General features: G+C 37.3%; 2 protein-coding genes across 3 annotated transcripts in view; both read left to right on the top strand.

The window, feature by feature from the left end:
- The first annotated feature begins 644 nt into the window (after positions 1-644).
- Positions 645-21369, top strand: LOC111864785 (phospholipid scramblase 2). 2 transcript variants are annotated; one of them, XM_023852293.2, is made up of 9 exons: positions 645-1504; positions 8895-8972; positions 11485-11544; positions 12044-12082; positions 12489-12596; positions 12816-13033; positions 16162-16335; positions 18894-19043; positions 20628-21369. In XM_023852293.2, the coding sequence occupies exons 1-9, from the start codon at positions 1423-1425 to the stop codon at positions 20694-20696; spliced, it is 978 nt and encodes a 325-aa protein (XP_023708061.1). In that variant the 5' UTR covers positions 645-1422; the 3' UTR covers positions 20697-21369. The 2 variants fall into 2 exon arrangements, with proteins under 2 accessions (XP_023708061.1, XP_023708062.1); XM_023852294.2 differs by lacking the exon at positions 8895-8972.
- A 2823-nt stretch (positions 21370-24192) lies between these two features.
- The window catches only part of LOC111864795 (integrator complex subunit 6-A), a 44691-nt gene continuing 41825 nt past the window's right edge, over positions 24193-27058 (top strand). The window contains exons 1-2 of the mRNA XM_023852307.2: positions 24193-24439; positions 24543-24620. Of these exons, the coding sequence (XP_023708075.1) occupies positions 24323-24439; positions 24543-24620 (195 nt within the window). The 5' untranslated portion in view covers positions 24193-24322. The remainder of the gene's footprint in view (positions 24440-24542; positions 24621-27058) is intronic.

Raw genomic sequence — 27058 nt, 5'->3', positions numbered from 1 at the left:
GGACAGCACTCTGCTGATACGGTTTATCTTCAGACTGGATGATGTTGACCAACTGTTGAGAACTCTGTGGGTCTGCTGGAGCACCATATCCGCATGTAGGCTGTCTTGATCACAAAGAGCTCTAGCCCTGTGCACCAGTGTGGATAGTGCAGCTTGCTTGTTGGAAGGGTGGTGGTGGGACGCAGCGTTAAGGTAGAGGCATGTATGGGTGGATTTGCGGTACACTCTATGACCCAGAGAACCGTTGGGTCTCCTGTAAATATTTATATCCATGAAGGGGAGGTGGCCCTCAATTTCAGTCTCACCATTGCATTCAGTTCACAATGGAGACTGAAACTGAGGGCCACCTCCCCTTCCTCCCTTCCGTTTTAATATTGTCCACCCACCTATGCCTTAGTCTTCCCAGTGGTCTCTTTCCATCTGGCTTTCCCACCAATATCCTATATTCATTCCTCTTCTCCCCCATTCATGCTACATGCCCTGCCCATCTCATCCTCCTTGACTTCATCATTCCAATTATACTTGGAGTAGAGTACAAGTTATGAAGCTCTTCATTATGCAGTTTTCTCCAACATCCTGTGACTTCATCTCTCTTTGGTCCAAATATTCTCCTCAACACACTGTTCTCAAACACCCTCAGTCTATGTTCCTCCCTTAATTTCAGAGAACAAGTTTCACACCCATACAGAACCAATCCTGATGGTCACCTCCATGATAACCCAAACTCTCACATGAGAGATTTGTGATTTGCTAGGCAGATTGAGAGAGATAAAAAATTTTGATTTGTGACTTATGTTTACAACCATTTTAAATTTAATGACCTATCCCTCCCCTTTTATTTAAGCTGTAATTTATAATTTGAAAAATTCTGCTTAATTGTGGCTGAACTATACATACAGGTTCAAAAGAATGTAGATTCATTTTAATGACTTGGGCTTACTGATATGAAAACAGACCCCTTACATGAGAGATAAGACTTCAGGTGATAAGAAGTGTGATATCAAGCAATATTATCTACTGTGCATGTTAATCTGTGTAAAATAAAGGTTATCAGACAGAGATAAGATTCTTCGCCTCCAGAACACAAATGTATTGACTAATTTTTGGTACTGTTATAAGAAAACGCCAGGCAACAAATTATAATGAAGGCACTGTAAAATGGGTAGATCATACTTCAGACTGCATGATACTGATTATAAGCTCTATCTGCCTTAATCTCATCAGATATAAGGTCTCCTGTGTGGCTACAATTTCAAGAGTTGCAGGTCTAGTTGTGGAGTGTCATTTGAAATATATTCTATGATTAGCATTCAAATATGTGAGGACAAAGTAATTGTTAAATGTCTTTACAAGTGAAACGAAAATATTTCCTGTTAAACGTGATAGTAGTGAAAGAATACAGAAGATATTTTAGGTTTTAAAATGGCTGCAACTGCAAACAGTGTGCCAGAAGAAGTAGATGGCAATCAGGAGATCCTCAGTGCCCAGAATTTGGATTACTCAGGTTTGCATTATGCTATCAATGTTCAGAATTACAGCAGGGGCGCTGGATATTCATTCCAGCCCTCATGTTTGTAGGGGTAGGGGCGTAACTTTATGAGATGCATGTATCTTCAAATCCTGGACTCCCCTACAGAGGGTACTGTAAACACATTCTCAGTGTTGCATAATTTATGTGCCATTAAAAGTTTATTTATGTATTACTTTTTGTCCTTTATTTGTAATGATTGCTACACAGTGGTCTGTTTTACTGTCCCACTGCTATCACCTACTTTGTGCCTTGGGGTGACAGTTTAGCTTGCTCAAGCTGCCCCCCCCCCCAATCTACACCTGCTGAAAGGATCAGTATGGGCTGGAGGTCCTTTAAGGGGGTGATTCTGGGTCAGGGCTAAATCTGATCTTCAATGTTAGTGTTACTAGTCTTTGAAAATAGGAGGTTCAGGGAAATAATCCTTAACACTGGGGTCCACTATCACCTACATTTTTTACACCACTTACAAAATAATTATGGAGTGAGTTTAGTTATGCAACGACATGGTTATCTGGCCTTAGGTCGGTCCCTACATGCATCTCTCTGGTTCGACAGCAACACTATATGGATTCACTTACTCTGATTACATACAAGTATGATGATGAAGACTCAGCTCATGCTTGGTTACATGGCTCCCTTGATACAAGATTCACATAACGCTGTCAGTAAACTACAAGGCTTAGACTCTGCAAATACTTTTCATCTCAGTTATGAAGATGATGGTTACCGACCTTAGGACAATATAATTAAAACCGCTGCTAGTCAGCACTTCTTCATACTTTCCATCAGTATTAAAGTTACTGCATTGGTCGCAACCTCTGGGGCAGCATTGAAAATAACAGCTCATCTCATGCCAGACAAGTTGTGTTTGTTTCCTGGTTTCCTCATCGCAGTAAACTGACTGGGCATTTTTTTAACTCATGGATGTCAGGTCCCTTTGCTAGGTTCACAGGCATATCAATGATAATTGCATTGTAGTTATTAAGAGGATCCAGTGTCATCAAATTAAACATTAATAAGCTCTGGTAAGGTGAGTTGGTATAGCGCAGTACTATAGCGGCTGGCCACTGGCTGGATGACAGAGGGGTTGGAGTTCAAGTCCCTGTGGTGTCAAGAAATTCACTTCTCCATGTCGTCCAGACCGGCCCTGGAGTCCACCCAGCCTCCTATGAAATGGGAACAGGGATTCCTCTTTCCCTGGGGTTAAAGCAGCAGGGGCATTAAGCTGATCACTCACTTCCAGCAAGTTCCAAGGTCAAGAAAATGTGGATCCATACATCCACTCCCCATACGCCTTTATGGTCTAGTGCTTATTTAGTCAGTCACTGGGACAACTTTATCCTTACCTTTTAAGTTCTGTAAAGCATAACTAGTGCCTACTTTCCCTCAAATGTTTCAGCGTACATACCGAGACTAACAAGAACTACAATTTATAACTATAATTATGTATATATTTGCCCACTTCTGCAGCCATTTTTCAGTAGTATATTTCATTTTCAAAGTATAAGTCTAACATTAGATATTCACACTATTGTCATATTTGTATCTGTTATAATGTAAAAGGCACCTTAAATACTTCATTTCCTCTATTCAAAACTTAAATGCATAGCTCAAATAGTTCAATCTTTTCGTGAAATCAACACTGAATATATTTTTGGGGGGCCACCATGTTGTTATAGATAATAACAAGTAATAACTGTCCCTGTGCATAAGCATCACGCCATACAGATATATAAGAGAGTTGATCTAAAACTCCATGCATTCTTAACCTTGGTGAATGGTCAGCTTCATGGTCCATTAACAAATATGGAGCACATTTCTACCTGCACTTCAATTAAAAGAATATTTATAGGCATTCCATATGCAAATGTGTTACTTGAATTCCTCTATGGTAATCTGTCAGTGTATACCTGTCTGTATTGTGCCTGATTTTCTGTTCGACATCTGCCTGTCTGCCTTCACCCCTTTTGGTTCGTCCATTAGTAGTCTGTTAGCAGTTTGGTATTTGAGGATGCAGATGAACTGGATGATCAGTGAGGAAGTGGTCATGGCTAGTACAGTATATAAAGAACTAGAACTACCGATTAAAATTAAAGTTTTAAATACAAATGATAAATATTTCAGACAAACCATGTATGATACATATATAATGTCCTGTTTATATTTTTGTGGGGTAAGTCCATCTAGAAAAACTGAAAATTCATCCGAAAGTAAAATCACCCTATGAAAGCTTTCCAATCTTTTCTGTATCACTGTATCAGTGTTAATCGACACAGGACCCACTGATGGGTTGTTAAAGGATTTATGATGGGCCACTTAGGGATTTAAGTTTCGTTAAACTATACAACGCATTCAATGGGAAAGGAATAGCATTTCTGGTGCACTAGCTATACAAGATTCAAGCTATCAGGTAAACGCACGTCTGTACATTTTACACATTCATTAGTTCTAAGCCATTGGAAATATAAGCTTTTGCTTTATGTCGGTGAACTGATCAAAGAGAACACGTTTTTCCCCTCAGTTTTCTTACATTCCTTCGTTGCGATTTTTAGGCACATTCAGAACCCATCCGCCCGTCTGTACACCTGAAACAACTCAACAGCTGAACTGATATTCGTAAAATTTAACAAGGGAGAATTTTTATATAAAATATAGAACCATTTCGATTCTCATTTGTATGAGATAAGTTCAACGACCACCATCCATGAAGATCTATTTGAGTTTCCGCGCATGTATCGTTGGGTATTTAGGGGAGTTAATGACGTAAGACCGTCGAAATATTCCCGAACTAGTTCTTGGCCAGATCACTTTGTAAGCACATTCGTAGTATCGTATATTGAACGTCATGTATATGCAATGCACCGAAGGAGGATAAGTTACTTCAAGTAAAAGTAGTACATCTTAATGGCATAATGATCTAACCTGGTAATAGCCAATAAAGGTCGTAGAAGCCACATTTGTGCGACTTCTAACAAATTACGGCTCCCAGAAAAAGGTAAATAGTTAAAATATAATCGGTGAACTTCAAGACCCCCAAAATTATGGGCTACGACACATACAGAATGAAGCCAAAACAAGGAGGCGAAGAAATTTTGGACTCCCCAATGGAGGACGTGGACCGCGTCTGTGGTCAGAGTTCCTGGCTACAGATTCTGAGGTCCCGGTTCGATTCCCGGCGCTACTAGATTTTCTGAGAAGTAGTGGGTCTGGAACGGAATCCGCTCAGCCTCGTGAGGATAATTGAGGCGCTGTTTGAAGGAAATAGCGGCTCCGGTCAAGAAAACCGAAATTAACGGCAGTGGGGATTCGTTGCGCTAAAGTTGGCACTAACTTCTCCGACCAACGGTGGTCGCTCGGTCGGTATGGTTCACTTGCGGACTCAAGCCACGGAGTTTGTTTTAGCGGAGGACATACAGGCGACCTACACCAAGAGGGTTTAGAAACGGTAGTCGAGCCTAATCCTGCACAATTGATGGTGATATCTTAATAAAGTCAGTATTTATTTATGTGTCTGCTTTATACATGATGAATTTTTCTGAGAAAATTAATGAATTTTCGTTAGACATTTAATTTTATACTACAGTTACTCTGAATATTACTGTCTTCTGGGGTGTGATGCATTCTAATTCAGTAGATGGTTTCCAGCTTTTCTGAGAATCCTGCTATCTCCGTCTTCCATCTTGAAGGCGGAAGTACCAGGTCTTTTGTCCAAAACATTACCCATCTGCCAAACTTCATGGCGTCACCTCCCAGAAGACACTAATCTTCAATCTGAGCATCATATATAGCAGACCGACGCAAATAAAAAATAAAACTATTTGACAAGTGTAATATAAATTTTCCTAGCACCAAATTAGTCGAAATTATTTTAATTTCAGAATTGAAACGTGTGAAGGAAGACACCTGCCCCCCATTGTGCGTCATATTATTTACTTTGCCTGAAACCAAATAGAAAAAAAAATAGTCATGTGGTCATGTTAGCCAAACTGTCGTGAGTAGGTATGAGTAGAGATGTAGTTTAAGAATGGTTATAGTTGGTACTGCATTTATTATAGGAAGCGAAATCCAAGGATCTCAGAAATGTTCTGAACCGGCCGCCGAACTTTGTGGTGCTACCGCTCATAGAACCGTCTTAAGGGCTGCCCGTAGGATCATTATATCACATGAACAATGTCATATTTTGATCCCCTTTCTTACATTTTTAGTTTAAAATATTCGCATCGGGTGCGTTTCGAAACAGATTTTGAAAAATACCAATCACTTCCTTTACGTCCGTCGTCTGTCTATCGGTCGGTCCGCAAGTAACAACGTCCTAAGTGCATCATCGATTTCATTGAACTTTGGCACACTAGAAGTACACAAAATTGTGTTCAGTGGTTACTAATTTCGTTTAGTTAGGAGCCGATATAGCACAGTCAATTGAAGGAATAGGCTACGGACCCTACGGACTGGGCGACCGAAATTCGATTCTCTTCGGCGACTGAGACTTACAATCTGCACCACAGTGTTCAGACTTGCTCTGTGGCTCACCCACCTCTTAACCAATGAGAATTTGGACGATCTTTCCCCGGAAGTAAAACGGCGATGACGTGAAAGTGACCATTCATTCTATCGTTCATTCCTTCAATTTTGTGCCGGGATTAAAATTCGTGAAGCCATTAGCGTCCATTGTTTATCTTCCGTCAAAATTGCAACACTTTTACATTCTACACTTCAACACTACATGTTTCGGCATCAAACGGCCATCTTCTGGTGTTTTAATGTTACAGATATCTTACTAAAACTGTGTTAAAAACTGCTACACTGTTTTAATTCGTGTTAAAATCACGCTGTAGTCTTCTTAAGTAAAACGAGATAAAATCCTTTAAAATTTCTGTTGCATATTATTTCACCTCACCCGGGGTGTCATTTTCGTGAATGTATCATGGTGTTTTTCTCGGCAGCTTGTCCCTCATGTTCGTGGTTATCAGTCTTATCATTACGAAAATGACGACACTCCGGGTGATGTGAAATAATATGCAACAGAAATTTTAAAGGATTTTATCTCGTTTTACTTAAGAAGGCTATAGCGTGTGATTTTAAGACGAATTAAAACAGTATAACAGTTTCTAACACAGTTTTAGTAAAATATCTATAACATAAAAACACCTGAAGATGGCCGTTTGAGGCCGAAACATGTAGTGTTGAAGTATAGAATGTTGCAATTTTGACAGAAGATAAACAATGGACAATGAACAATGGCAATGGGATGCTGAAATACAGAATCATGGAGCCATATCTCCACTCTCCCTACATTCTTCATTATGTGGTGCTTAATTAAGCACAGAGCAAACTTGTTATGAGTACATTTTAATGCCCATTTTGTTGTCGAGCCTAAAATAATGCATATGTACATTTTTAGTTCTTTTGCATATTTTGTTTAAACTCGATGAGTGACACTTCTGTATATTATATGAGTATTACTGTGCTGACCTTTGATTCGTTTGAATTCATATGACGGCCTTAAATATTCTTATGACCCTCCACGTATTCTTTATTTGTTTGGAAGTTTTCTTTCTGCAACACTGAATATGAAATTCCTCTCATTGTTGGATGGTAGTTAAACCTAGGCAGCAGGCAGGTGCCATCACATTAAGAAACGCACTTTTTAGTGCCACCTATAAACGCGAATTTCCATTTCCATTTATTTACATGCCACAAATCCATTACAAGGTCATAGGACCCAGGATAAAGACAATAGTCCCATATAACAGAAACAATATATGATATAAACAAGTATGTATTCATTATAAATTTGTAATAAAAGTATAATGTAAATATAAAATTTACAAGTCACTTTTCAATGCCTGACATAATTTAATCTATAGTTCCATATACAATTTGAATGAGGATATTATAAGTACATTATCATTCAACTTATGTATTGATCACATAAGGATGGAATTATTTAGTGTTCATTCATCAATAATCTGTCAGATGACAGGTCCACAGTCTCTTCCAAAACAGTTCCTCCACTTAATGCGATCTAGAGCTTTCTCCTTCAAATGAGAATATCCTCTTCTGTCCCCAAGGTCATCCAGCATCTTCTTACGTCTTCTTCCTTGTCTTCTGATCACTTCTATCTGCCCCTCTGTCTTTCCTTTAATAACTTCTTTTAGAAGGCAGTTACCGCGTAAAATATGACCAATCCAATTAGCCTTCCGTTTTCTTATTTCGTGTAGAATATTCCTCTGCTCACTGACTCTAATTAACACTTCTTCATTTCTCACATAATCGGTCCAACTGATCTTCTCCATCCTTCTCCAACACCACATTTCGAAACTTTCCAGATATTTCTGATCTACTGCCCTAAGTGTCCATGTTTCAGCCCCATACTGAGCTATGCTCCAAATGTAGCATTTCACTAGTTTCTTTCTCAAATTTAAGTCCAATTTGCTGGTAAAAAGAGTCTTCTTCTTGCTAAATGCAGCTTTTGCCATGGCAATCCTAGATTTAATTTCACAAGTACACCTTCCATCATCTGTTAACAAGCTACCCAAATATTTAAAACATTTCACATTCTCCAGTTGTTTTTGGTCTTTCTTTATTGTGATGGGGTTGGTTGTCTCAAAATTTTCATTACTTTTGTTTTTTCCACATTCATTTCCATGCCATAGCACCTTCCAATTTCGATTACTCTATCAATCATACTCTGTATCAGAAAATAAAATTTACCTTTACAATTTTTCAATTACAGCCGTAACAACGTGGTAATATAGCAATATAAGTATAAAAATCTAAAATATTCACTTGATAATATATATACACACATATATATATCCAGATAAAATCAATTATTGAGTTATTTTATCCATATTGGTATTGGCTCGTTCTTGTTTCATGTGGATTTCAACTGACATATTTTTAAATTATAGGTGAAATTTTGGGCTTAATGGTGTATTAATGCAGCACTAGATTCTTTCCAGTATCATGCCAATGGTTCATAAAATAGATGTTTTAATTTATACTAATTTTGAAAGTAACTTGGGCATACCCTTTGCCTTTAAAACTTCATATGGAGTACTCATTCGTGGATAAAATAATTTTAATTTATTTGAGGCCTACGTTTGCCATGGTCAAATTAATCGGTGATTTAGCAGAAGGAAAAGATATCATTACCATATTACAACGGGAACATCGATTGTTTATAAATCATTAAAATGGCGTTCCTGGCCAGAGAAGCAGAGAATATTAGGGGTCAGATGGATGTGATAGTATTACAAGGGATGGTATGTTTTGTTGTCTTTTTTTTATTGTTTTCATGCAGTACATGGTACAGATCTGTCATATAAATTACCGAAAATATACAATGCATTTGTTGCAGGAGGTGCTAGAATTTTGGGATCTGGTATAAATGAAAACCAAAATAGTGGTCATCGGTCAGCAGCTACTCAATACATAGGTATGACAGAAGGAAGAGAGTGAGTGCTGAATCTTAAATGTATGTTGCGTGATGCAATGATGAGTAACATTTTACGAGTAGTGGTGACTAAGAACTCGATTGTGAAACTAAGAAATTGATCTCCATTTCACTGTTAAACTGTAGCAACTGTCCTGTGTTGCAAAACTTTCTTCTTCTTAACCATTCCCATGTTATGAGCTATGCATTCCATGTGTTCATATATCTGGCCACATTTTACGGCACTTATTGCCTGTCTGAACATGTGTTATAACGCCACCCAGAAAAGGATTTTCATTAAGCTTGTTGTTGAGAATTCTGCCCAGTATTCATGAGTCAAATGACATTGTGACACACACTAGAACACACACATCACTATGACACCAAAAACAAATACTGAAAAATGTTTCCAATAAATGTATGGCTTTTCCTAGGAAGAACATATTAAAGGAAAGTACTGAATGGTGCATTTATTTTTCTTAGAGAATATTACTTAAGTAAAATATTCCTACTTGTGATACCACACAGTCATTTCATATCATGTCTGGACAATTTTATACTTTTTATATGCTTTATAAGGATCTTTAGATCATGGATCTATTACTGTTCTCTTTCAAAGATCTCACTTGAACACCCAGTGCAGAAATCTTTTGCACATAAACCTTGTTTATGACAGATTCAGTCATGTTTTCGAACAGCGGAAATATTCGTATTTTTTGTTTCCTCAAAACCCCCTTGTTGTCTATGTCTGGGTGGAAAAACGTGTATCAAGCAGTTTCAAATAAGTTCTTGTAATTTTGCGTAACATATTTCAGTGGATATTATCTTTGTTTATTGCAGATAAAAATATGCTGCTGCAAGTTATGCTTCTCAGAATCATAGATTATTTTCCTATGTATTTCATTAAATATTTGGTATGATCCGTTTTTGAGAGAAATTAAAAGTTTGATTTAAGTTTTATATAATGTAGTAATGTAGATGTTATATTGGATCAGCATGTACCAAAGTTATGCTCACATGGGAACTTACAATGTGGACCCTAAACATCAAATTTAATTGGAATTAACTTGGCAGTTATGGAGCCAGAACAAACAGACCAATTGAAAGCAGGATGATCATTATGTGATATTGTGATTTCATTGAATGTACTCTGCAAAAAGATAGCTTGTAGGTAGAAACTAATGGATTGTAACTTAACATTCTTTTGTTAGATGGTATACATGTTTGATCTTTACACAGACATGTATTTATAAAGACTTTATATGCATGTTAGGAGCCAAACCAAAAAGATTATTTTGACACCAGTCTGCATTATTTGGGGTCCTCTTGAATGCGAGTTTCTCACTGGTCAGAATTCTTTCCTGACATCTCATGACACCTAAACTAACAAGTTAGGAAACATTTACATAGAATAACAATTCTGGCACAGTATATAAAATGTGTGTCTTAGTTTTCTCTACAAGTTCTGTTTGCAATTGCTTTTTGCTGCCATAATTACGCGCAAATTAATCTCGAAATACACACAGAGAGGCATGCAGGTTTTCATGGAAAATGTCTTGTATTGTTGTATGATTTTAGCAAAAATTAGAATGTATCAACACATCTTACAAAACTTCCCAAGCATAAAATTTTATTAAATTCATTCAGCAGTGCTCGAGTTGCTGCAAGCAAACAGACAGAGAAGGCAATAGGCTCATGTCTGCATCTCTGTTTCGAAGTGCCAGAAACAATTGTTGATATCTTACAATTTAAGTTTATAATTAATCTAAAAAAGAAACACTAGCTTTCTGCTGTAAATCTCAGCATAGAAAACTATGTACTCCATATGAAGCAAGTTCCAGTACTTGGGTACACTGTTGGGAGTCTTCAGAAAAAATGAATCAATGAAATTAATGACATAAAAATCACCTCTATTTCACCTTTCATAATTCTTAGTAACATATTTTAAGTTTTCTTTTATTTTGTGTTCTATGAAAAAAATGAACCAGTATACTGTACCATTTGTCACAGCAAGAATAAAATTTGATTTTAAGTAATGTAGTTAGAAAGAAGCTGCATGGAATTAACACTTCCATTGTTTTGTGTATGAAAAGTCAGTGTTTGGTTTCAGGTCCACATGATGAAGGTTATGAAGAGTTCTGTCTTCTGGGATGTAATACTGTGTAGCCTGGTCAAAGTCAATGACAATTTGGAGGAGCATATCTCCATCTTCAGGGTTGAAGAGTGAGCCAAGCAAGAAACTAGCATGAAGCAGGCAGCAAGCAGAGCAAGAATATGGAGGTGATATATTCCTCTGAAACGTCAGTCACTTCTGCTGGACAATACAGCGTTATATCCCAGAATATAGAAATCTTCGAGAAAAATAAAATTATAATTCAGTCATTAGTATGTGTATTAGGTCCCACTAAAAGGTAAATAAAATAAAAATTCCTTTTAATTTTACCGCACGGCTAATCATTGACTCTTTTACATTAGTATGAACTTAAAGTGTATTTTTTCTCTTTTGTTTTGATAGAGTACCTGGATCTGCCAGTCTTCACACAACAGACTATCATCACAGCTCAGCCAGGCACAGGTATGAAGACGCAGAAATTTTAACTGATTAACTTTAACATAGAAAAATATTAATAATGATAACAGTATTGACACTGAAACTGCAGTATGCTAATCTGATACATAGTTAATGGAAGCATTTGTTAAATGTTTTGCACTTTGCTTATTCGAAAGTGATAATAGTTGATTAAATTATGTATGCCTGTTAACATTTATCATACCTCTATTAAAAACTACCTTTTCTATTTTGGACTATCTCCTGCCTTTGAGCAAGCATAAAAATAACATTCCATCCTATCTCATACAGCAAAGAATGGATTTGCATATATATATATATATTCTGTTGAAGAAGTTAAATATACAAAGTTATTGAAAGTTATAGCTGACTTTATATATTTTATGCATATAAGTAGCACAATTATTAATCCACAATTGCTACTTTTGTAAGTCTACACTTCAATAATAATAATACAAATTTTTACATATGTCACCGAGTTAAATTCCACATTTTTTTCTTGCAGATGTTAACCGGAATCGACGGCCCATCCCAATATCAACAAGTATGAACTTTACTCTAAGAATCTGTTATATGTGACTGTGAAACATAAAGTGTAAGGAAGTTTAGGTTCTGACCTGTATACACTGTTCATTGAATGAACATGCATACATAAATCTGCGACAGACTCACATTTACAAGGGGGATGTAATAGAATTAAACTTCTCATTATTCACTCAACTCAATTGTGTATTGTAAACTGTGCACAGAGCTCTTCAATTTGTTTGCCACAAATGTAGCATTGGGTAGTTTGAATTTTACCTTCAATTTTAGAAACTTATGAGGCAATCATGAAATTAATCTCTGTGTTCCTTGCAATATGATATTATAAATGAGCAAAGAATTCTGTCCTTGTCCTGAATACCAGCTGTGTTAAAAACTGGAATAAGACGCAATGCTGATTGTTGTAGTGGACTGGCGCTCAACAACTGTAAATCACATGGTGCCACCTTCTGGCTTGGACTTCCTTCGAGGTGTTAATGAACTTTATATTCAACAGACAGTTGAACTTGTTGACAGTAAGTTGTTATTCATTTATATCTCTGTTCTCTAATTTCACATGCCATTTATTTTCTCTTCCCAGTTAGAGTCTAGTTTGCAAAGTAGTGACAGAGAATGAATATAGTTTTGAACAATAACTTTCTCAGCAAATGTCTGCCAAATACATGGCAAGCATAATAGTCATTGAGCTCTCCTAATGTGCATTTGTATGTACTCTGTAAATTTATTTTCCTCAGTCCTGGCATATGTGGAGTCAGAGAACAGGTTTGAAGTGAAGGTACCACAGGGCGAAACACTGTACGTAGCAGCAGAGAGTTCCAGTAAAACACAGCGCATGTGTTGTGCTTCTAATCGGGGCTTTGAGATGAGACTCTTTGACCACAGTCGGCAGGAAGCTATCCGATTCAACAGGAAATTGGCTTGCAGTAGCTGGCTTTTTGGTTGCTGCCTTCAGGTATGTTACCAGAAGCACATCACAAGATGCCAGTTTTAATGTAGATGTACATCAAAAGCATGTAATAATTTCATCATATTCATCTGTCTTTCTGTCCATGTACCCTTAACACTTTGTGGACTGCGCACCCTTTAAAAGGTTTTTCACTTTTAAACATGGCAGACCGTTTGCGTGTTAACAGGTTTTTAAAACATGATACGTTGCAACACACTATACATCTCTCTGGCTCCACCTAGCTAGCATGTAGCTGCGTTATAAGGCTCTGGAATGTCTGCTGACCAATCAGTTACTAGACCTCGCTGTAACTCTATGCCTCTGCAAAGGAAAATAAATGCCTCAAACACTTCTAGAAGCACTGGTAAATGTTCTCAAAAAATTTTAGTTCATAAAATTAATTAGGAGATTTTATATTAATTTTTAAAGTGAACAGTGCACAAGTTAGGGTAGTAGGTATAAAAATGCCGGTCCACAGGGTGATTTAAATATTTAAATTGCCGGTCCACGAAGTGTTAAGTAATGTCTCACAAACTATGAGGCTGGTTTAGGTGAACACTTACACTGAATTTTATTGAACCATTTTGATGCTGATTTTCATTTGATTCATTTTAAGACACAAAGGAATGTATAAATTTTGGGTTCTTTTGACATTTTTGAATGAAAACTTATATACAGTAGTTATTATATTATTATATAATATATTAGTTATATATTATATTATTACCACATACAGGTTTCATGCACAGTACAGTAATTACTTTCAATGCTACATTACCTAAGTGTCTCAACAGATTTCTAAGTATATCTCACAAAATGTTCAACAAAGAGAGTACAGTTTTTATGCACCACTAAATACGTATGTTACGTCTCATATAATATTTCCATTGAGCTCACTGACAGAAAGAAACTAGTACAATAATAATAATAATACCTATTTTTAATATCAGAAGTAGTATAAACCACACAGTAGAGCATACCACATAAATTAGACAACACAACAATGGTAATAATCGACACCCGGGAAATAAGAAAGAAGATTCATGCTTAAGAAACGGTTAACACAATTAATTTAAACAATAGAAGAATCAGATGAAAAGATGTGTGGCCTACTACAGCAACAGACATGTAACTCAATGCAGCATTCGACACTTTTAAATTAATTTCAAATCAACTTATATTTTAAACTTTTAGTTCCATATATATCTTGTATTTAAATCAACATCTAGATACTAAAATATAAATGTATATGGAAAGTAGTAATTTGAAGTCTATGTATTTAAATGTGTATACCCACTTTGGGAAAATTTGGGAAAATTATATTTCAGAACTATATGATCGACCTAATCGGCCAGAAACCTTAGAAGTTGAACCGGAAGAAGAAGTAGATACAGACGAGAAAGGACCATATATTTTACAAAGTGAGGTGGAAAAAGCTATCAAGGAAATGAGGAAGGGAAAGGCTACAGGAGATGATGATGTACCTGGAGATGTGCTCAAGTTACTGGGAGAAGGTGGTTTGAAAACACTGACAAAACTAATGAACACCATATATGAAAGTGGAGAGTGGCCCAAGGACTTTACAGAAGTTACAATGATTGCCTTAAAGAAAAAGACAAAAGCTACAAAATGCAGCGACCATCGCACAATAAGTCTTATTGCACATACAGCAAAGATAATAGCAAAGATACTTAAAAGAAGAATTGAAAGGAAAATAGAGGATGTACTTGGAGAAGATCAGTTTGGATTTAGAAGAGGAAAAGGAACCAGGGATGCAATTGGGATGATGAGAATTATAGCGGAACGAACTTTGGAGATAGATGAAGAACTGTGTGTTTGCTTCATAGACTGGCAGAAGGCATTTGACCGGGTAAACTGGACCAAATTAATGCAGATCCTGAAAGAAACAGGTATCGATTGGCATGAAAGAAGATTGATTAGCAAATTGTACATGGATCAGAAAGTTAGAGTACGACTGGACACGGGGGAGACAGGAAGTGTGCAGATTGGAAGAGGAGTTCGACAAGGATGCTGTTTATCACCAATTCTGTTCAACTTGTACAGCGAATGCCTTACCAAGGAAGCTCTGGATGGGCTCGGTGACTTCAAAGTAGGAGGGCAAATTATTCAAACTGTGAAATATGCAGATGACCTTGTGTTAATGGCTAAGGAAGAAACTGTGCTACAGGGCATGATTGATAGACTAATTGAAATTGGAAGGTGCTATGGCATGGAAATGAATGTGGAGAAAACAAAAGTAATGAAAATTTCGAGACAACCAACCCCAGTCACAATAAAGATAGACCAAAAACAAGTGGAGAATGTGAAATGTTTTAAATATTTGGGTAGCTTGTTAACAGATGATGGAAGGTGTACTTGTGAAATTAAATCCAGGATTGCCATGGCAAAAGCTGCATTTAGCAAGAAGAAGAATCTTTTTACCAGCAAATTGGACTTAAATTTGAGGAAGAAACTAGTGAAATGCTACATTTGGAGCATAGCTCTGTATGGGGCTGAAACATGGACACTTAGGGCAGTAGATCAGAAACATCTGGAAAGTTTCGAAATGTGGTGTTGGAGAAGAATGGAGAAGATCAGTTGGACCGATTATGTGAGAAATGAAGAAGTGTTAATTAGAGTCAGTGAGCAGAGGAATATCCTACATGAAATAAGAAAACGGAAGGCTAATTGGATTGGTCATGTTTTACGCAGAAACTGCCTTCTAAAAGAAGCTATCGAAGGAAAGATAGATGGGCGGATAGAAGTGACAAGAAGACGAGGAAGAAGACGTAAGAAGATGCTGGATGACCTTGGGGACAGAAGAGGATACTGTCATTTGAAGGAGAAAGCTCTAGATCGCATTAAGTGGAGGAATTGTTTTGAAAGAGACTGTGGACCTGTCGTCTTGACAGATTACTGATGATGATGATGACCCACTTTACAATTCTATAATGAAAATATGTAAATCACAACAGCTGAGAATGACTCTATAAGAGGTGAAACATGTAGTGGAACATAAGCTAATAAATTATAGTTGCGCTGACAGTGGAATTTATATTATTAGCAATAATAGTACCTATTACATGTATGTGAGTATTTCAAGAAATCTTCACATATCTCTATTCTCTTTCCAGGAGCTAGAAGTGTACTCTGACATGGATTCATATACAGGCAGCGTGATACAGGAATGGACTGTGGCAGCTCCTTTATTCCAGCTGAGGAACTCAAGTGGACAACTTATTTATCGCATGAAGGGTCCTGCATCTGCCAACACTTGTTGTGGAAGTAATTACCAGGCTAAATTTGATGTCAGTATCTAATTAGTTTAATGATAAATAAAAAGTTACCTATAATTATGATAAATGAAAATCTATCCATATTCACACTACATAAGTTTTAAATTTTCGGTATTCATAAATGGGAACTTGTCTGAAACGCTCATAAAAATTCAATACATGCATGGAATAAATAGAAAGTTATTCATGTGTTAGGTGGCTGCAAGGTGGACAGTGTTGAAAACTGACACAACTCAAATGGGAAGAATGGAGGTACATGGAAATTATAAACATGGCAACTCATATATATATATATATATACACATGCGCACACATGCAAACGCATACACAGATATACATTCGATTTCAGAATTGTTTATTTTATTTAAACTAGCACATTAATGTCACAATAAAGGGGGCAATACTGATATTGGAAGCTTTGGACGCAGACAAGGAAACTCATCAAGGTTTCATAAAAGAATGAAGAGATTTGGCTGCATGAGTTATCCATCTATCTTATACTAAATTTCACCTTCAAAGACAAATTGATTTGAACAAAAGATTGCAATTTTTTGACACATTCCATTTTATTTGAAAGGGGTGATTAAATATACTGATCATAATGCGAGATAAACTGCCACTTCCTTAGACATTTTCAGACCTATGAATGTTGAAATTGTGAGCTGGGGTAGGGCAGGTAGTATAGCGACTGGCTATGGCTGTACGGCTGAGAAGTCAGAGTTTGAGTGCCAATAGGGTCAAGAATTTTCTCTTCTCCAAGTCATCCAGACTGGCTGTGGAGTCCACGAAACCTCCTATCCAATGGGTACTGGGGACTCTTTCCCTGTGGGTAAAGCGGTCAGTGCATGAAGCTGACCACTCACCTCCAACTAATGCTGAGGTCAAGAAAATGTGGATCTATATATTTGCTCCCCCATACACCTTCATGGCATAATGCTTAATTAGTTAAGCACAGGGACAACTTTACCATTTGTGAATGTTAAAATTAATGATGGTATTGTCTGGAATTTCTGATTGATTAAGATTGTTTTGTTAAATGGTGTGGACTACTTCATAATCTATTTTATTTTCGAAGTTGTAAGTTCTTTTTCTTTGATGAATATCAATTTCATGGACTACAATCAGGATAGGCGGCTTGAAGACTAGTCCCTTACATTCTAACTCTTACACAAAATGATGTATACTTTACAATACTTACTTATGGAGCTGAGCCCTTCTTGAGGGGAAACAAAATCTGCAGCTACTCAAGAATTTCCCAGCATTTTATGAAACCCAAAGGTTTATTACCATGTTCACAAGAGCCCTCCACTGGTCCCTATCCTGAGCCAGATCAATCCAATCCATGCCATCCCATCCTATCTCTCCAAGATCCATTTTAATATTGTTCACCCACCTATGCCTTGGTCTTCCCAGTGGTCTCTTTCCTTCTGGCTTTCCCACCAAAATCCTACATGAATTCCTCTTCTCTCCCATTCATGCTACATGCCCTGCCAACCCCATCCTCCTTGACTTGATCATTCTAATTATACTTGGAGAAGAGTACAAGTTATGAAGTTCCTCATTATGCAGTTTTCTCCAACCTCCTATTCAAAATATTGTGACATGTTGACCCCTACCTCCCCAGCGGTATGTGGCGGTAACGTAACGCTTGCGTTACTACGGTAATAGGCGAGTTCCCGCCCCGCCACTCCCCTCCGCGGTGACGTCACCGAGGGATTCGCGGTCGCTAGGCAACGCGAGTCAACAGCGGCGACGTTACGATAGTAACAGCGGTTACCTCCGCTAGCGTTACATAGCAACACAGCGCCAGGCAAAAAGGGTGCCTATTACGCGGCCGTTTTCCGTATGGTCCGATCGAGGCTACATGAGGTGCAGCGAAGGCTATTCACAGTCAGTTGTACTGAGTTGTACTGTGACAGCCGCCAAGTCGAGAGGTAGAGTCAGCCAGTCAGTTGTATTCTGGCATTTGGAGTGTACTAATTGTGATACTGCAGATAGCAGTAATCGTCAGATTGTAATTTGGGTGATTGTGAGAGCGGATGTGAAATAAAATTCGCTACATCGAATACATCGAGAATTTATTTGTCGCGATATACGCCCGATACGCGACAATATATTTGGTATATTGACCCCACATAAACACACATATACACAGAATCTGATTTTTTCATCCTGGCACTAAAATATTTGTTTCATAGTATCCATTTTCTTTCATTTTTCGTGACTTGGCCATGAAGTAAAGTTACCAAATGTTGCTCCATATTGTACTCAATTCTCTTAGCTAAAATGAGATTTACTGGTAATCACAAATATCCTAATTTATGATCCCACAAGCCTCCTTCCTCCCTCCTCTGTGAGCGAAGCAATAGCCTAGTACTGGTAGGATTAATAAGGCAGAGCTACCAATATGATAGCTGAACTAATGAAGGATAACATTTGTTGATCAGCTTGATTCATTAAGCCAGAAATATGCAAACATAATGTAAACTCTGGACCGTTCTTGTGAATATAGCCTAGAATGAAACACTTTTAAAAAGAACCATGACAGTAGTTCCACAGTTTCACCACAGGTTCTGTCTCCTGACTGTACAAATAATTTGGGAAGTATCACGCATGGTTGGGACAGCATGTCATCTGGCTACAATCTAACTGTGACATTTCCTACCACTGAGGTGAATACTGAAATGAAGGCTGTGATACTTGGAGCTGCATTTCTTTTGGTATGTAACAAACAAATTAATTCTAGCATACAGTTCTGTTTGGGGAAAAATTTATGAGTAATAAACATTCAAAAACATTATTCATTTGTTAACATTCAATTTTGTACCACGCATTTTATTTACACATCAATAGACAATTTTCTTTCAAACAGGAAGGTATATCTTAGCAAAAGTCTGTGTTGTGAAAAGCAGTGTACAGTAAACTTAATATATGGAAAAAGAAGGCTGATTAGTTTAGCATTATAGGTAAGAAACAGTTCACCAAGAAAATTAAGTATATTAGGATTTACTTGCTGAAATTTCCCACTTGCATAGCTAGAAATGATATATTTTAGTGTCATATTGTATGTATGAAGGGGCATGCGGTAGCATAGTGGTTGAGGTGCTATGCTACAAACCGGAAGGTCGCGGGTTCAAATCCCGATGAGGTCATTGGATTTTTTCAGTTGACCTAATCCTTCCAGCTGTACTAAGCCCTGGGGTTTACTCAGACTCTAACAGAAATGAGTACCAGGAATTGATTAAATAATTTTCCTGGGGAGTAAAGCGCGGCCGGCACGTAAGGCTGACAACCTTACCGTCATCTGTGAGCCAATTGTCTAGATAGTGTGGGACCCTCAACGTCTCACAACCCTATGGGCCTTCACGGCCTGGTACAGGGATAGCCTTACTTTACTTTTATTGTATGTATGAAATTTCTTTATTTTGTCTGGCACCCCAGTAACAAATATACGCCATATATTCATTGTTTTTTACCACATGTTGCAGCTCACTGAGGTATCAGGTATCTGACTTACTTACATACACCTATATCAGTCTGGTAGTATTCCTACTTTGGCCAGTGTTTACAAATAGGACTGCTTTTTTTTAGTAATAGGAAATGCCTCATTACTGATCTACAAAATACACATATGGATAAAGATATAAAATTATACACCTTTGATTTTTAATTTTAATGATTAAGATTTTAACTATTAATATTTAATCTTAAAAGCGAATTTACCTTTTTATAAATAATGGCATTACATATCACAAAAAAAACAATATTCTAATTTGTAAATGCTGGCCGACCAATACAGGTGTATCTAAACAAGTCAAATACCACTCACATGTGTAGTTAAGCTGCTCTCAGTTTTGAGGAGGAAGTAAACTGCTTTTTCCTTAACACATAATTTAATCCTTTGATTAAAAAACTGTTTAAAGTTCTTTATCATTTTAAGTGGTTATTTTATATAGCAGTATGAATTGTGATGCTTTGGGAAACAGAAATGATGTTTACTTTTCTATATATCATCTACATAATCAAATTCCTATTTCATAATGTTTCTGAAAACATGAAGCTGTAAAACAGCAAGAGTGATAACTATGATGATGGTGATGGTTATAACAATAACTCATTTCAGTTCAATTCAGTTCATTCATTAAAGTGGTTGATAACAGCTAAAAACCAAATAACAATGATTACAATGATGATGATGTAATCAAATTGTCAATGAGTTGGTTTATTTATTGACCTTTCAGCTAGTCTCTGGTTTCCTTCATTCTGTTAAGAACAAGTCATTTTTAATTTTTTTTTTGTTTCAGGAGTATATGTACTTTGAGACATCAAAAAGAAGAGGCATAATTTCTGCTTTAACATGCAGGAATTGTTGAAAATGAAAACCACGAATTTAACGTTTTACTAACTTCCTCAACATTTTGTTCTGCTGCATATTCAGACCTCTAAAACCATTTATCATAACTTACCATACCCATGATGGCAGTAGTAGTACTACCACAACATGTTTAAGACCACTTACCAATATACCAGGAAACAGTCACAGACTTGTAAGGAGTGGAAAGGTGTAATCTCTACATGAACGCTCACAGTTTTCATCTGTCATCTTTGCACCTTGGTATTCTGAATGCATATACTGTACCTGATTCAAGTATCTTTGATAAATATGATGACATTTTCAATTACAACTTTAAATTAATTTCTTACATGGTTTGCCTTTCACTGATATGAAACCTTCTGAATGCCATTAATACATATTCATATTAGTAAAAGCTTCTAAATTAATTATTCTACTATACAATTTTTAAATCAGATGTATGTCACACTAAATTTTAAGGTATTGTTAGTTGAATGATGTATAGATTACACATTCCCCTCAAAAAGTATTCATATTTAAATGCACATACATTTTTTAAAGATAAAAATTTCATTACTATGGTTGCTTTCATCACTATATATACTGTGGTTACTACCATCACCAACAGGGGGCATGCAGTAGTGTAGTTGGTTGAGACACTATGCTACAAGCCAGAAGGTCATGGGTTTGAGTCCTGATGATGTTTTTTTTTTTCAATTTACCTAATCCTTCTTGCTACACTATGGCCCTGGGGTCAACCAGCCTCTAACAGAAATGAGAACCAGGAATCTTCCTGGGGGTTAAAGGGCGGCCGGCGCATAAGGCTGACAACCTTACTGCCATCTGTGAACCAACTATCTAGAGAAAATGTGGGAGCCTCAACATCTCACAACTCTATGGGCCTACATAGCCTGTTGCAGGGATAGCAGTTTTTAGTTTCTTGGGGTGGGGTGAGACTGAATCCACTTGGTATGTTGACCACTGTTTAGCCTATTGTACCAGTCCCAAATTATACATGATGATGAGTGTGAAGCAGTTGATGGAATGAGAATTGGCAGGGGAAACTGAAGTACTCAGAAAACCTGCCTCAGTGCCACTTTCTCCACCACAAATCCCACGTGACCTCACCTAGGCTCGAAACTGGGACACTACAGTGGGAAGCCGGTAACTAACCATCTGAGCTAACCATGGTCAATGGTGCTAGTGTTGCCCCCACCTCACAAGTTCACGAATTAAGTCACATTATTATTACCAGTTGTATGAAATTAGAAAGTACTTATTTTGAGTGCCCAACAGTAGTATAATATTCATATTAAATTTCATCAAACTGAGATGGCTGTTCCTGATTTGAAACCTGGGGATTATCAGACAGATGGGCAGACATGGGATTTCAACAAGTATCATGCAAAGAACATGTCATAAATGTTTGTCTGATTTGTTTCAAGTCTGGGAACACTGAGATCTTACAAAATAACATTTTTATGTTTCACCTTTCTATGATAAAGTATATGTATGCAGATGAAGAAATGTGTTGTAACAGGTGTCTTCAAATTCTTTCAGAGACGATCACTTGTGTATCTTTTAGTGTGCAGGAGGGTTGCAGTAAAATGAATGAAGTGTGAGGTCTATACAAGCAAATAAATAATTCTGATTTACTCCTATCTGTCATTAACCTTTGAGTGTGCAGCTCACTGGCATATTACTGTAGTTGGTTCTATTAGGGCTGTGCCTGTGATTTGGTATGTAACTGGATTCAGAATTTCCTTTCATTATTTCACTAAGTTCCTGTACAGTTTCTTTGCTGCTTTTGACACGAAGATATACCATTACATTAGTTTATGAAGCTGTATCTAACATGCTGACCAGATAACCGATAATCATGTAATCAAAATTTGGCTACATCTTTATGTATTACCTGCAAGAGTACACCAAGCATGTATGTATAACTTCTTACTGTGCTATGTATTACAAGTTGAATAAAGTTCAGTTCTAGAACACAGCTATTATTTGATCATTCGATGTTTAGTTCATTATATTGTGAAATTTTATGGCATCATTCTACACCGTTTGACATCTCCTGTGCCATGTTACATTATGCTACAGCATCCAGTAGAAGATTGATAGAGCATGCACACAAGACTGGATTAGCACACAGGGTTGGCATTCTCCTAGGAGGGCAACTGTGGGAGAGAGAGGCTGGAACATGAACTGTGAAGGGGACGTGTTCTTCAGACACTGAAGGAGGCAGTCAGACATGTTAGAGGTTCCCAGTTACAGAATATGTCTGGTGTTTCCAAATTTGCAGTATATACACACCAGATAAGATACTGACTGATCAGTACAAACATAGTCCTATAAAGGTTGTAGACTGATCTATAGAGAAATTGTATTTCATATTCTTTATCTCTCTCTCTCTCTCACACATTATTTGTATTAAAATAATGATTTAGTAAAGGCAAAGTCCCTGTGCTTAATTAATTAAGCAGTATGCCATGAAGGTGTATGAGAGAATGTATGTATAGATCCATATTTTCTTGACCTCGGCAGTAGTCGGAGGTGAGTGGCCAGCTTCAGGCTACGGCCGCTTTATCCCCGGTGATAATCCTCTTTCCAGTCCAGGGAATGGAATGCCTACCGTCTAACCCCTTGCCCATCGCTACACGAACTGCACTACTCCAGCTCACGTTCAAACACTGGAAATTCCAAAAATCGGCATTACAACCTGCATCTATAACACATCACTCAGAAACAGGATTCACATCTTTCACAACAGGATGACCAAATCAGACATATGGGATGGTGGGGCATGTAGCATGCATGGAGGGATGAGAACTTCCTATATAAATTATTGTCGCAAAACCTTATAAGAAATCGATCGGTTAAAAAATAAAGGGGGATACACACACATATACAGACAATACGGCGATATAATACGCCTACTTTTATCTTTACACACAAAGTGGGTGCACAACATCTACATTAGTACGATTATAAAGCATATTCAAACAACTAACCGCCATATACGCCAGCCTCAGTGTGACGTCATAAGCGTCATAAGGGTCGTAAAAGACGGAATTATGGGAAATGTGAAATAAGGATGTTGGTTGTGTTACGGGTGAAGAATATGAGCGGTGTTGATTATTGCATTCGTATTACATTACATTATTTTATCTAACGTGTCATAATTATATTTAAGGTGCGTGTTTTAACAATAGATGCTTTGAACACAGTGGGGGGCCAAAATCGTAATAAACGACTTCGAGGGACAATTTCCACACTTAGCGATTACGACATGTACAATCTAGTACTCAGTGTGTTAATTAGTTCTCAAATTATAAAACAGACCTCCAGTATAATAACATTTGCATTAACCTCTGTACTATCTTCGTTTTATTCCATTTTACAGTCTCTGAATAAGAACGATAATAAAATGTATGTACATCCATTGATTATGCCACCAATCATGACGAAGAAGGTCACGTGGTGTGAGTCTTCGTGGCGTATTAGGCCTATTAGGATTTCAGCTGCTTGACGAAGTAGCTGCGATGCAGTCATTGTGAGGTGAGGTGGGAGGTTCGTCTACGAGCGTTAGCTCATAAAGTGCAGTTTTTAATCTACGAGGAAGAACATAGAGTAATATTCGAAATGACTATAATAGTTTTTCTAATAGATACCTCTGCATCTATGAATCAGAGAGCATATTTGGGTGGACGTCCAACGTTGCTAGATGTTGCTAAAGGGGCTGTAGAAACGTTCGTTAAGGTAAGTGAAGAAATTTTACGGCGAATTATATTCACGTAAGTTGTAACGCATTTTTTTTTTCGGAAATGCAGAATAATGTTTTATTGTTTGCTTTACCCCGCAGGTTCGCCAAAGATCGCCTGAAAGCAGAGGTGATAGGTACATGTTACTAACGTTTGAAGATCCGCCCGCTAATATTAAGGTAAGTGAAAAATTTCTGATGACAAATTCGAAAGATACACAAACTTCTCGTGTTTATTTTGGCCTAGAGCCAGTTTTGCAAATTATATTCATTGTAATATGAAGTACTTTGTGAATTCTCAATGTTTGTGTTCGAGAATACCATGTGAAATTCGTATATGGATTGTGAGAGAGAACCTGACCTTCCATACTGTACCCACTGGGACCAACTGACAAATGATTTACGAGAAGTTGGTATAATAGAGGCAGTACATAAGCGCTAACGATGCATTTACTTTTCCCAAGAAGTTTGTCAGGGGAAAGTGCAACCCCGCAAGTCTCTTTTTTTTTTCAATTCTGTTTGGAGCATGGAAAGGATATTAATATAATAAAATACGCGTTTATTCGGTGGACTGCAATAATATACAGCGTAATAAGGGAAATGTTAACGGGGTAGGACGCGGCCCTATTAAAATGTTTGTTTCTGTGGATTAATGGGGATCCATTGCGCTGACCACTTGACACCCTGTATCTAAAGTTGGCACTGACTTCGCCGACAAGCGGTGATCGCTCGGTCAGTAGAGTTCATTTGTGGACTACAGGCCATGGAGTTTGTTTTTTTTATATTCAGAACTCTGTAATTGTAATGGTTTCTACTTCTATTGTGGGGCTGGATATCATAGGTTCAATTGAATTGTACTGTTAGAAAAAAAATTACTCCCAAGTGTATTTTTAAAATTACAATGAAAGGCAGTTATTCTGTGAACAAAGTGTTCATAAAACTGAAGAAAAGTGCACATTAAACTCTGTGTTTACTTTCATATTAGAAATTTCATTGAGGCCTCTTGCAAATGCGTAATATGACATTATGAGAAGATGGTAATCAATTCCTGTTGAAGGTTTAGTAGTCAGTTCCATGTTCTCATAGGATTCTGAACTTTGTTTAGTTGTCTTCTTTCTTAGGCCAACACACACTAGTCAGTCTCTACCAGAACCTTGGTTTACAGATTGTACATGCTAAACATTGCAGTTAATTAACCGTATGTTGGAAGAAGGTGAAAGTTCAGTGGTGCTAGTGTAAAGGCCCTTTATTGGTTGCTAACCGAAAGGTTTCACCAGCCAAAGTCTGTGTGCTTATTTCTCTCTGTTTGGAGTAATGTATCCAGGCTGGTGGAACTACATTAATTAATTTGTCTTAATGGTACTAGGAGAAGAATGTGACAAGAGTTATGCAGTACACACATAAATTTCTCCAGTCCAAACTTTTATATCATTTAGGCATGCAGTAACATAGTTGGTTGGCACTGTGCTACAAGTTGGAAGGTCGCGGGTTCAATTCCTGATGAGGTGACTGGATTCTTTTTTTTTTTTAATTGACCTAATCCTTCGAGCCATACTGTGTCCCTGGGGTCGACTCAGCCCCTAACAGAAATGAGTACCAGCAATCTTCCTGGGGGCAAAGAGTGGCTGGTGTGTAAGGCTGACAACCTCACCGCCATGTGTGAGCCAATTGTCTAGAAAATGTGGGAGCCTCAACATCTCAGCCCTGTGGACCTCCACAACACATGACAGGAATAGCTTTACTATTTTTTATATTCTTTCCACATAGGTTAGTAGAGCATCATGAAGTCAATAATATTATATTTAAGCATCCTGTTGCACTCTATACGATAAATGATATAAACTCCGTCTCAAGTGCAAACAATATATTTTGTGTCTTTGATCTTGCTTCCCCATACTACATGTTTCGGCCTTAGATGGCCATCATCAGGTGTATAACACTCACGTTGCTGTCACACTGCACCCAGCTCAAAATTTAACATCTAAAACACTCTCCCTGTCATTATCAACTTCCAATCCGTTGATAGCTGTCTGGCTCGTAGATTATTTCACACACGTTCATTTTACTTTATTGTAATGGCACCACAATAAAATCTTTAGTTCTAATTTTAAAACCTTTAAATTCTTTCTCCAAATTTTAAAATTTTAAAATTATTAGGGTTATTCGCCCTATGTTTAAAGTGCTGCAGCGGCTAGTTCTTGTTTCCACACTGTATAGTTGTTATCCTGTGTAGTCTTTCTGTGTGCGTGCCGCTGCTATTCTTTATTATGTGTGCTGTCTGATGTACCAACACACGTAATAAAGAATAGCAGCGGCACGCACACAGAAAGACTACACAGGATAACAACTATACAGTGTGGAAACAAGAACTAGCCGCTGCAGCACTTTAAACATAGGGCGAATAACCCTAATAATTTTAAAATTTTAAAATTTGGAGAAAGAATTTAAAGGTTTTAAAATTAGAACTAAAGATTTTATTGTGGTGCCATTACAATAAAGTAAAATGAACGTGTGTGAAATAATCTACGAGCCAGACAGCTATCAACGGATTGGAAGTTGATAATGACAGGGAGAGTGTTTTAGATGTTAAATTTTGAGCTGGGTGCAGTGTGACAGTG

This window comes from Cryptotermes secundus, unplaced genomic scaffold (assembly GCF_002891405.2).
Source record: "Cryptotermes secundus unplaced genomic scaffold, Csec_1.0 scaffold1278, whole genome shotgun sequence".
In the NCBI taxonomy this organism is placed as follows: Eukaryota; Metazoa; Arthropoda; class Insecta; order Blattodea; family Kalotermitidae; genus Cryptotermes; species Cryptotermes secundus.
The sequence above is the reverse complement of the archived record's forward strand: the minus strand, read 5'-3'. Positions and strand labels throughout refer to the sequence as shown.

Excerpts from the sequence above, each read along its gene's own strand:
- LOC111864785 (XM_023852293.2), top strand. The coding sequence starts at position 1,423 with ATGGCTGCAACTGCAAACAGTGTGCCAGAAGAAGTAGATGGCAATCAG. Across the intron at positions 1,505-8,894 it reads CCAGAATTTGGATTACTCAG|GAGGTGCTAGAATTTTGGGA; the intron begins GTTTGCATTATG and ends CATTTGTTGCAG. Across the intron at positions 16,336-18,893 it reads ATTACCAGGCTAAATTTGAT|GTTCTGTCTCCTGACTGTAC; the intron begins GTCAGTATCTAA and ends GTTTCACCACAG.